An 11,796-nucleotide genomic window follows, 5' to 3' on the forward strand; every position below is an offset into this window, starting at 1 on the left:
CAAGAGTTTGCCCATCACTGCCCATGTGGGCTCCAGGATTGACGCTACACGTCATTTGTGAGCATGCTGTGGCTCATCCGTGGCCAGGGGGTTTAAATCTCCCATGGTGACATCTGCTTGTTAAGGGGATTGGATAAGACACACAGGGAGGAGCTGTCAAGGTCACTGGTTTGTCTGGGTATGGCTTCATCTGCACATGCCACCACACTCCCAGACGTGCTTTCAATCAGTTCAGCTTGCTGCTGTTGATCATGATTGCTTATCACGATGGGCATCCGAGATGTTTACACTGACAGCTGGATGCAGCTTAATCATTAATGCTGCTTAATTTCATAAGCTCCCAGGTTTACGTCTGATCGTATTGGAAGCTGATCTATTTACGAGGCACGGTCTGTTTGTTCTTTAGACTAGACTGAGCGAGGAGGCTCAGGGCACAGGTGAGTTACTGACGACGCTGACTTTGGCCAGCTTTGGGAGGATTGTGCCATTGCTGTGAATTTCCAGAGCAACCAGGGGCAAAGATTTGACAAAGGAGGGATTTGAGAACTAGCTTTGCAGGGGTTAGTAAAGAGTAAGTGAGAATACGCAGATAAAGTACTTAGTGCTTTAAGCTTTCTATAGAAACAGCATTGTGGGTGGGTATGACTGTAGTCACTCGTATGTCCCCCTCTCCTGTTTCTCTCCTCCCTCCTCTTAATCGTCCTTTCCAAATCTTTATACCCTCCTCTTTCTTATTCTCTCTTTCTCGTTTTCAAAGTCTCTTATATTCCACATTCATTTCCAGATCCTTGTTTTAGAATTCACGTTAGCATCATGCTAAAGGCAGAAACTCAGCTAAAGGGAGCATAGAACACCAGGAATAAGGCGAAACTCTGATAACCAGGGAGATAGTTCAAAGCCCAGCCTTGAACTTGTATCATTTTTTTTCTTTTTACATTGTGTGTGTGTGTGTGTGCGCGCGTGCATGCATGTGCGCGTGGGCACGCACGTTTGCAGGTTGGAGGGCAACTTTCACAACTTGGTTTTTGGAACTCTCTCCTTCCACTATGTAGGTTTAGGGGATTGGAATCAGGTCATCAGGCTTGGTGGCAAGCTCCTGTGTCTACTCGGCCATCTCGATGGCCCCTGTGGTAGGATTTTCTGTTCGAGCTACAAGTGTTGAAGCCAACACTTGTCTCTACTCAGCTCAGCAGAGCCACATACCCACATAGATGGTGTGCAAAGTGGTGAGCATACTTCAGGGAAGGGTGGCCCCTAAGTGGCCTGGCCAGGTGAGGGAGAGAAGTCCACATCTCTTTCTGTGGGCGTCTGTGGCCTGGCACTGCTGGAAGCGCCTTTTATTTTTACATGTCTGGTCTTACAGTCATTGCAGGCTCCAAATGAAGGCCTTACTTCTGCTATCTGGGGCTCAGAACCAGCCTTTGGGACAAGCTGTATGGGAGAGACCACTTCTTTGAATTGCAGTTGCTTTCTTTCTAACAGGGGCCAACCCTGAATTGCCTGCAGGGTTTCATTAGCAGTGTATGTGTGTGGTGAGGAAGCATTGGCAGTAGGGTAGTGCTGGTGATTTTCTAAACATTTAACAGTGGACCGGTCTAGGAAGTGGTCAGTCACACTGCAGAGCAGGAGTCCTGGTGCTTTTCTCCTTCCATTGACCTATTAACCCAGGAGGTCACCCTTTCCATTTGACACGGAGGCACAGAGGAGTCAAGTAATTTTTTTGCTAGCCACCCAGCTGTGCCAATTAGAGAACTGAGGTGAGAACCCCTGGTTCCTGAGTCCATGCTGCCTGAGGCATAAGCTCTCAAATGTGGCCTGGGACATACTGGGTCTGAGGAAAGATGTTCTCCGCTCTGTAGCAGGTTCTGAAAGGTGAGGCCTCTCTAGTCTGGAGCCCATACGGGTGCATCTTCCATGGGCAGTGGATTTTGCTGACTTAGCAGTTCTCTTCCCGTTCCTTTCTGAGGAGGAAATAGGAGACAATCCCAATTGTCTGTGAGTGAGGAAGAATCCCAACTCATCACTCACAGTGGTCTCGCATGGGTGCCCAAACTATGACACTACGGCATAGATTTGTCATCTATAGTTAATGCTTAACAATGACAAGATTGAGCAAAAAAACAAAATGAGTGAACAAAAAACAAATCACATTTTAAGTATGTTTTCAGTTTTGTGTTGGGCTATACTCATAGCTATACTAGGGTACATGGACCAAAGGTTAGACCTACCTGAGAGGGGGCCAGGAGTATGGCTGCTTATAGCATCCTTCCTAGAAAGAGTGCATCTATCCCTCATCCGGTCCTAACACTTACCTGGTCCCTTGCATTGACATAAGCGCCAATGTTTCAGACTTGCTGAGTATCTGTCCACCCTCCCTGGTCCATGGTCCTTTCTCCTAGACCTGTCACATGGGCTCGGCACCTTCTCTGCTCCCACCCACCTCTGCTCTCACTCTTTCCTCTCATCTCGTGGCTGCTGCCTGCACACTCCGACCTTGACTTCTACATGACCCCTGTAGGGGTGCCCAGTGTGTGCAGAGCTACACTCTGACCACAACTAAGGTCACATTTTCTCTAATCTAGTTCCAGATTTAAGCCCACGGTGGACACTGTGAACTCACTAATGGTGAATGTCAGGCTGCTCTCAGATTGCTTCATGACACACACCCGTACCAGTTCCTGCCTTCCCTTTGGTTGACTGTTTGCTTCACCCTTCATGTTGACCTCATAGGGTGATGGAATGCAGACAGAGTGGGTTGGGAAGTAGACTGTACAGGACAGCATGTAGAGGTGCAGGAGGTCCCAGAACATAAAAGCCATTCAGAGGAGCCACCCATCTCCCCACTTCCAAATCTGCAACCCTTGCCAAGGTTATTCTGTAGTCCATCCTGTGATGGCACATCCATCCACCTGTGGCTTCCCTGCACCCCCCACTGCTCATGTCCTATGAGGCCAGTCTATACACAGGCTCCTCTCTCAGCTCTGCCCCTCCCCTGCCAGCATGCTCAGGACACCCTTGCTATAATGACACCTCTCTCTTGATACAGCCAGCCCTTTGAGTCAGCGCTAACTTCTTGACCCACCACGCCCAGCCCTCAGTGGCCTTGTCTCCTCTCCCTGCATTCTCCCCTGCTCACTGCTCCCTGAGTTCTCTTTCCTGGTAGACTGACTCAGGAATCCTCCCTCTGCACTCTCTCCCTGGGCGACTTTTCTTGTTGCTCGAATTAAGGACTATTTTTCACTTTCATCCCAGGGAGAATCAGAAACAAAGCCAGCAGGACAGTCTCTCCACCACCCTCCCAGCCCTGCTGTCTGGAACGCTCCTTTAAGGGATCAAATCACACAGTTTTGGGGATTGGCAAGCCCGAGATCCACCCTGAAAGCTACACACTCACTCCAGAACTACCTTTAATTCTGTTCATGTGATACGGATACTTTGCCTGCCCCCCAAACCACAAGCTCAGTACCTCTCAGTGGAACTCCTCATGCTTTACCCTCTGTTCACACATCACATCCCCTCCCTCGCCCCAGATCAGACACTTTCTAATCTAGTGTAGCTGGAGTAAACAGTCAGACATCAGAGCTTAGCCAGGCATCTCCAAGGACCTTTTCTTGTATGCAGCACCCACAATCCAGTGATCACCACAATGGAGAAGCATAGAGGCCACAGTCCTGAAGCCAGGATGGAGACCGAGGTTCTGATTCCAAGTGTTTGTTCTCCCCCCACTGAGCACAGGTCTTTCAAACCCTGGCTCTTGCTTAGTCACACCGAGACCAGCCCTCAGTCCCCAGCCTCTCATGCTGCACATCTTTCTGGCTGGTCAGGCCTTGTGCCAGAGTGGACAGAGAGGAATAGGATATGACCCTCTGTTGTGAGAAGTGGGGGAGAGGACCAGCCAGGGTTCCTCAGAGAAACAGAACCAGCAGGACATTCTCTCTTCCAGCCCCCACCCCTGCTATGTCTGGCTTACTTCTTTAAGGGATTGCTTCATGAAGTTTTGGGAACTGACAAAACCCAAGTCCACACAGCCAGCTACAAATTCACCCCAGCAATGTTGATTGTTACAGTCCCCATCCAAGACTTGAAACTTAGCAGAACTCCCATGTTGTAGCCCTGAGGTGGACCCCCTTCCTCTTCAGGGCTCTCTTGTTTTTCTCTCAGGGTTGTGAAGTTTCTGAGGAAAGGCACCATCTGCTTTACTTAAGTCCGATTGATGGCAAATGCTGATTAAGTTCAAAACCACTTTTTAAAAAAGCAACATCTAGATTGTTCTGCAGATATCCAACCAGTGGCACCGTAGACTCGCCATGTTGATACATAAAATGGGCCATCTCACACAGAAGAGCATCGATGATGAGGAGACAGCCACATCCATAGACACAGATAGACAGACACAGGGAGACTGAGATACACACAGGTACATACACAGAGATAGACAGACAAGCACACACAGATACAGATAGGTACATATAACACACACACACACAGAGTGAGGGGGGGAGGGAGGAAGGGAGAATGAGCTGTCTCTGTGTCCTAGTTTTTCCAGGAATGATACAGTTTTGCTCTGAGGTACCAGGCAGACACTGGTTAGGTTTCCAGGAGCAGGCAGCAAGTGACAGAGGGTCTGAGTGAGACCAAGCATTTCCTCCTTTCCTGTAGGCCAAGGGTTGCCTAAGGTGCTGCAGAAAGGCTTGAAAAGTTTCAGGGAAAACAGGGCCAAGAGTAAGCTGTGATACAGGGCCATCATCAGTACAGGGCCTCCAGTGTCCCACTGACATCTGGCTAAGGCAGCTGTGGAGACTTCTGGACCTGAATCCAGCCCAGGCTGAATCCTGTGAGGACATTGCTGTTCTCATGGTGATGGCTTTTATCTTAGGAAGTGGCACATCCATGCTGCGACTCGGCTTTGGCTACACAAAAATTCAGAATTCTTTTTTTAAAAATATGTATTTCATTACAAAGTTAAAGCAATTAAAGTGTGCCATTAGGCCAATAGGTTTTTTTTTCAGTGAAGATAAGAATGGGAAAACAAAGCAGAAAAGATTTAAATTGCCATAGTATCACGAGTTAGGGTGACTGCAACTTTGCTGTTTCTGACCCATCTGTTCATGCATGAGAACCTGTCTATCCCTGCTCACCCTCCCAGCCCCATCTTCACTCCCCACCCGTCCCTGCAGTCCTGCATACATTGTCCCTGTCTCAGCCCTGTCTCCACTGTCTCCACCCTGTGCCTCGCCAGCCCCTCGCCTCCCATGCACCTGTGAACAGTCTGAAGGTCATAGCCTATTCCTCTTCTCCCCAAATGCCAGCTCTGTAAAGGCAGAGGGGAAGGCTGCTTGGCTCAGGACTGAATCCCTCATAACTAGGATATTGGCACATAATGTTTGCTGAGTGTGTGCTGCACACACAAATCCTACATTTGGATTTGAGTAAGGGGACACAGACCCAGTCTATGTACATGCAAAGCTTAACATATATAGTCTTAATTATCAGTACACCTGTGTTTAATGTCAAACAATACATATTCACCTATGTATTTCTCTTCACTTGTCAAATATAAATTTGCTCTGGGTATTTCTTCTGCCACAAGTTTTTAGGTAACAGGCTTTTAAACAAGATTTTATTTTAAATTATATATACGTATGGGCGTATGAGATTGTGTTTATGAGTACAGGTGCCTACGTAGGCCAGAAAAGGGTGATGAATGTCTTAGAGCTGTAGGTAAAGGCAGTTGTGAGCTGCCAGCCTCATGTGAATGCTAGGAACTGAACACGGGCCTTTGCAAGAGCAAACCAGTGAGCCGTTGTTCCGCCCGAGATAACATTTTAAAAGGGCTATTAGACTTTCTATGGGCTGGGAGATGCTCAGTCAGTTGAATGCTTGATTTGCAAGTATGAAGACCTAAGTTGGGATTCTCTTTATACCCAGGTATAAAGGGGGGGCAATGCAGTAACATCTGTGACCTGAGCACAGGGGAGGCAGAGACAGGAGGGTCCCCAGAGCTTATTGGCCATCCATCCAGACCTGTGAGCTTTAGACTCTGTGAGCAATCTGGTCTCAGAAAATAAGGTGGAGAATGATTGACACCTCTAGCCTCGGAGTACACGAGTGTGCACAGACACACCCACGCACAAGCACAGGCACTATGTAATACACTCAGAGAACACACAACACACACATACCACACACCACATCACAGACACACGGACACATAGACACACAGACACACGCACCCGCGCGCGCAAACACACACACACACACACACATACACTTGCCCCTATGGATGAACTGTGACATACATAAACATTTCTTGTCTTTGGACTAGCAGTTAGACAGACCCCCTCCCCCCACAGACAGATAGATAGAAAAAGGGGCCACAAGCAGTTGTTTAAAAATGGCATTCTTCCAGGTTCTTCCTCTTCAGGTTCTACCAGAAGTAAAACGCTTAGTGCAGTGGTTCTCAACCTTCCTAAATCTGTGACCCTTTAATACAGTTTCTCATGTTGTGGTGACCCTAACCATAACATTATTTTCATTACTACTTCATCATTGTCATTTTGCTTCTATTCTCAGTTGTAATGTAAATATTTGTGTTTTCCAATAGTCTTAGGTGACTCCTGTGAAATGGTTGTTTGACACCTCACCCCACTCCACCCCTGCAAAGGGACCCACAGGTTGAGAACTGCTGTCTTACGGCCTGGTGAATTTTTTTTCTGCCCAGCAGGGATCCTCAACTGTGTACTGGTCTGATGGTCTGAGGCAGGCTCAGAACGTGCTTACTCAAAAAGTTTGGGCCTACCAGCCTCCTTTTCTTTGTTCAAACTGACCAACCCTGAATTAGGGGAGAAAGACACACCCATGCACACACCTGTGAAGATCCTTAAAGCCCTAATATTCAAGCAGAGAATGGGTTTTGGCTTCCTGAATCCCCCCTCTGATTCACAGAGGGTCTTTTGGAATCTGTCTCTCTGTCTCTGTCTCTGTCTCTGTCTCTGTCTCTGTCTCTCTCTCTCTCTCTCTCTCTCTCTCTCTCTCTGTGTGTGTGTGTGTGTGTGTGTGTGTGTGTGTGTGTGTAGCTCTCTGTGTGTATATTTCCTCACCCCTAATAAAAGCCTTTCTTCATGGGCTGATTCTGTCTGCCTTGTCTGAGATTTCTCCTGCTTCTTTAACTGGCAATGAAAATGAAGCCAACCAAGGCCAAGACCCCACAATACACCACACCGTCACCATTGCAAATACCATTTCTCAATGTGGAAAATGTTGCAATGAATAGCTTTGAGTTGAAACCTTTGTGCTTTGCTTTTTTTCTTGTCCCAGGATAACATTTTACAAACGCTAGGACAAGTTTAGCTAAAGCATACAAATTGGTCTGACGCTCTAAAACATTTCACAACTCTAGAAAACTGGCAAGGCTTAGCACTCCTGTCACCGGGGGATTTGGGTTACCATTTTTTGTTTTTTGTTTTTTTGTTTTTGTTTCTGTTTTTGTTTTTTTTTGTGATGATAACTTGACAGGTGAGACTCAACATTTTGTCTTAACTTCCACTGGCTTCATTCTCCCTCTGGAGACAGACAGTCTGGTGCTTCCAGCATGTGCCCTTGTGAGCATGACCTTCTGAGAGAGGATGCTGCAGAGAACAGCCTGCATTCTGTAAGCTAGGAGGCAGGTGTGGGAAACACAGCCATTGCCCTGTCTCATGTTCCCTAAATGGAGACATGCCAGAGGGGACCAAGTCTCCCCAGGGATCTGAGGTCAAGTGAGGATACTGCAATGTCTCATCCTGGTGTCCTTGCCTGAGAGCATCTTTTGGCAACATCCTGTGACTTCCTCTTTTTCTGTGTGTAGAGTACTGTGGCTTGAACCCAAGACTTTGTGCATGCTAGGCAAGTGTGCTACCACTGAGCTACATCTCCAGCCCCTTTAAAAAAAAGGTTTTATTCTGAGACAATTTCTCACCAAGCCAGACTGGCCTCGACTCACTGTGCAGACCAGTAGGGCCTAGAGCTTGTGGTCCCAGTTTCCTGAATAGCTGGAGTAACCTTCCTTGCCAGCTCCACTGGCTTGCCCATCGTTGACAGCAGGTGGTTAATGGCATCCTTTCTTCTGCTCTTAGGAATAACGGAAACCCAAGACCATGAAGTTCGGTGAGAAGGACCCAGCAGAAAACAAACAAAGCCAGCGGGTGAGGAGGAAGGTGGCCAGTCCTACTTCCTTGTTCCTCCTTTTCCTGTGCCTTCTGGTAACCAGGGTATTCATGTTCCCTCCTCCAGGGGCGTGAGGCTGTCATGACAACAGGAGAGAGCAGGGGGCTGAGGTGACACAGTGTGGGAAGCTGTGGACTATGCATAGGTCTGAGATGGGTTCTGCAGAGAGATGGTCATCATCTCTATGTCTCTCCATGCTGTAGCTCCCTGCACTTACTGTGAGGGTCCTCATTCCGAAGGGCAAATAGGGGACATTGATGATGACAACAATGTGGTAGTTGTCCTTAAACTAAAGATACATTAATAAGCTGGAGCAATGGCTCAGATGGCAAACTATTTGCTGTAAAGAACCCAAGAAAACGTCAGAAGCGGTGGGAGGTGCACATCTGTAACTCTAGTGCTGAGGTAGAGATGGGAACTACTGGATTCCTGGAACCCACAAGCCATCCAGCTTAGAGGAATTGGGGAGTTCCACATTCCATGAGAGATCTTGTGTCAAAACATAAGGTGGAAAATGAGGGGAAGCCATCTGACATCCACCCTTGGACTACGTGCTATGTGTATACCCCACCCCCACATACTACATGCATGCATGCACTTATGGACACGCTCACTCGAAGTTTCAATAGGCATGAACTGAAATCCATCCCTGCTCTACCTGATTCTGCCTCTAAGAAGTCCTTAGTAGAAGATTCCCCAATAGGCTAGAGGAGACTGACAAAGATCATCCTCTCAGGCAACAAGATTGATTTAATGCCAGACAGGACATGGCAGGGGTCCAGAAGAAGAGCGAAGGAACAGGGGCAATGTCAGAGCACTGGGGAAGATATGGGAGGCTGCTTTAAAGCGATTCGGAAGGGGAGGGATTGGGGATCTACTTACACTGTGGGGAAATGAGGTATCTAGTGCGTAGGGGGAGTCACTGTAGAGAAAAGCCACCTAAGAGCCTCACTGGGGGGGGGGTGCCTTAGCCCTTTGATATCTGAGGTCTCTATGTTTCCTTAGTCCCTGTTATTTTCCTGGAGTTTGAACAGCTAGGGAGCTTGCCTTACAGTTTTAGACAGGCTGTTTGCCTCTTTGTAGCATCAGAGAGGAGCATCAGAATCAACTCAGAGACCTGCTGCAGGAGGCAGAGAGATAGCAAGTGGCCCCACATCTGGGATTTATCAGAACCTAAAGTCTGGAGGCTCCAGGGAGCCTAGCACAGACCTGTCCCTGCACTCCACTGTGGGATGACTGCTAACACCAAGTCTGCTTGGCTCAAACCTAACACTTAGCAGCTGAGAAGATCCCCTCCCCACTGAGCTTACAGCCGAATTAACCCCACTGTAACCTCTACATGGACACCTAATCCCCCATTCAGTTCTCTTGGACAAAGTGTTCTTGGCAAAGAACAGAAGTGGAGAAACTAGTAAGTCAAGGAATATCCATGTTTTTCTAGAATAGATGGGGGTTTCAAGGAATTTGAGCATTATCTCTTCCTCCTATGGTTCTTTTCTATTGTTACCATAGTAACTATCAACTATCATTTCGTGTGTGTATGTGTGTGTGTGTGTGTATGTGTGTATATATATGAGAGAGAGAGAGAGAGAGAGAGAGAGAGAGAAAGGTCATCTCTCAGTCACCCTGGCAGCCCTCTAAGGTTTGATTTGAGATAACTCATCTGAAGAGGGACATCTGACCTTCATGGATCCCGTCCTCAACAATAAGCAAGATAAGGGTGGGGTAAAATACCAGTTAGTTCCCCAAGACAGCCAATGGGGTGACACAGGGCCTTGGCACCCTCTCTGATATAGCGCCCAGCTGTTCTTGCATGTGCATGTTGACACCTGTATCCTGGTACAGGATTGAGCTTGTCCAGTGGAAACCAGGGAAATTTTAAGTTGGATGGGGTCACCTGATGCAATCTCAGTAAGCTTTTAATAGCTGATGTGAACTGTTGCAGTGGGGAAAAAAAACAGTACAGAAGGAAGCTGGGTAGTGGGTGAGGAAGAAAGGAGACCATGACTGTGAAGTCCTTAGTGTGAAGGAGTGTGGCTATCCCTGACTCTTCCGCTGACCCCTCCTGCACCGTAGACCCCAGCCATGTTGTCTTTTTGTCTGTCCCCAGCATCAGCTATCTGTGCCTGCAGGTGTCCCTGGCTGAAGAATATCAGGCTGTGCAATGACCTGGACTCTGTGAATCCCTGGCTGAGAACTGAGGCTGGGCTTTCTTGCCCGGTGTGGTTACCCCGGACAGCATTGTCTCAACTGGGGCTGGATGCCTTCAGGTGCATGTGACAATCACATCCCCAGAAGTTTCCTTTCTCACATTCTTTGTCTTTTCCACTACGCATAGCTTCTCAGAGTCCTGTGTGGGGACTTGAACCCTGCCCTTCACCTCCTATGTATTCTTCATTGATTCAGCCCGCTTCTGTACCCCCACCCCCCAGCCTCTCAAAACATATAGTTTATACAGCCTGTCCTGACCATAGCTCACTGAAGATACTTCTCTGACTAACACTGGAGCAAACTGGCCACAGAGTAATTGATTCTCAGGCTGTCCTGGTGTATACAAGGTCGTTGTCTTTTTATGCTTTTATTGAGCCAGTTAGGACTGGCAGAGAGGGCCACAGACATTGCTGCATGCTGCTCTGCGCAGCAGAACGGATTCTTCAGGACAATTAGAGAAAGATCAATATTTCATTTTGCCCTGGCAAAATGGAAGCTCGGAACACTGTCAAGACTTGCCCGTGGTGGACACAGTTAAGAGGAAGAGTCAGCGCTGGAACCCACCCAGCTTCTAAGGAGAAAGCCAATGACCTTTGGCTTTAATTCTTAGGAGGTTTCTCTGGGTTTGTGCCGACTGCCCCAGCCAGAGCTCTGGCCTTGTTGGAGAGAATCCTGAAGGAGAAAAAAGAACCAAACCAAACAAAATGAAACCAAAAAAACCATGACTTGGGTGTGACTCCGGGGAGAGCAGCTGTCTCAGTTGCTTGGGAGCAGGGGAGCAAAGTTGCTGGCTTCCTGTTCTGGCATGATCACACAGCCACGCTTCCTGTTCTGCCCGCCTTCCTGTGGACTCTGCCTCCTCACTGCAGAGATGCCCTGGCAAGTCCAGGGTCCTGGAGCCAGGAAGAAAAAAACATGGATGCCAGGGAGCTTGCCTTAGCTTCCCTGATACATGACACCAGCGGCCCTGGGGAGCTGCCTGTGGGTCACCAGCAGAGGAAGACAAAGGTAAACACAGCGGACCTGGTGACTGCCAGGGGACAGAGCTCAGCCTCTGTCTGGCAGCTGTGGAGCATAACACCTCGGAGCGGGAATGCCGGAGTTTGAATTCTGTGCTCTCTCCTGTTGGCCTTCAATCTCTACCACCCCTGGCACCCTGTCAGGACCTGAGAACGAAGCTCTGGTGGACAGCTGTCTCATGCTTGCCTAGGGCTGGCCATCTTTTCTTTCCTAGGGTAGGCACAAACAGCGATACTCTTGGTCATAAATTCTTCTGTCCTGAGATCAGTGGGAAGAAGTGTGTGTGTGTGTGTGTGTGTGTGTGTGTGTGTGTGAGAGAGAGAGAGAGAGAGAGAGAGAGAGAGAGAGAGAGAGAGAGAG

The 11,796-nt window shown here is 48.3% G+C and overlaps 1 protein-coding gene across 3 annotated transcripts in view; it reads left to right on the top strand.

The window, feature by feature from the left end:
- Positions 1–334: 334 nt before the first annotated feature.
- Positions 335–11,796, top strand: part of Slc2a9 (solute carrier family 2 member 9) — a 124,417-nt gene continuing 112,955 nt past the window's right edge. The window contains exons 1-2 of one of the 3 annotated variants that reach the window (XM_028758068.1): positions 335–437; positions 8,115–8,183. In XM_028758068.1, coding sequence (XP_028613901.1) covers positions 8,136–8,183 — 48 coding nt within the window. In that variant the 5' untranslated portion in view covers positions 335–437; positions 8,115–8,135. Of the gene's footprint in view, positions 438–8,114; positions 8,184–10,963; positions 11,425–11,796 lie in introns of those variants that run through there. The other 2 variants (XM_028758067.1, XM_028758069.1) reach the window with 2 other exon arrangements.

This window comes from Grammomys surdaster, unplaced genomic scaffold (genome assembly GCF_004785775.1).
Source record: "Grammomys surdaster isolate TR1022 unplaced genomic scaffold, NIH_TR_1.0 126187, whole genome shotgun sequence".
Classification (NCBI taxonomy): Eukaryota; Metazoa; Chordata; class Mammalia; order Rodentia; family Muridae; genus Grammomys; species Grammomys surdaster.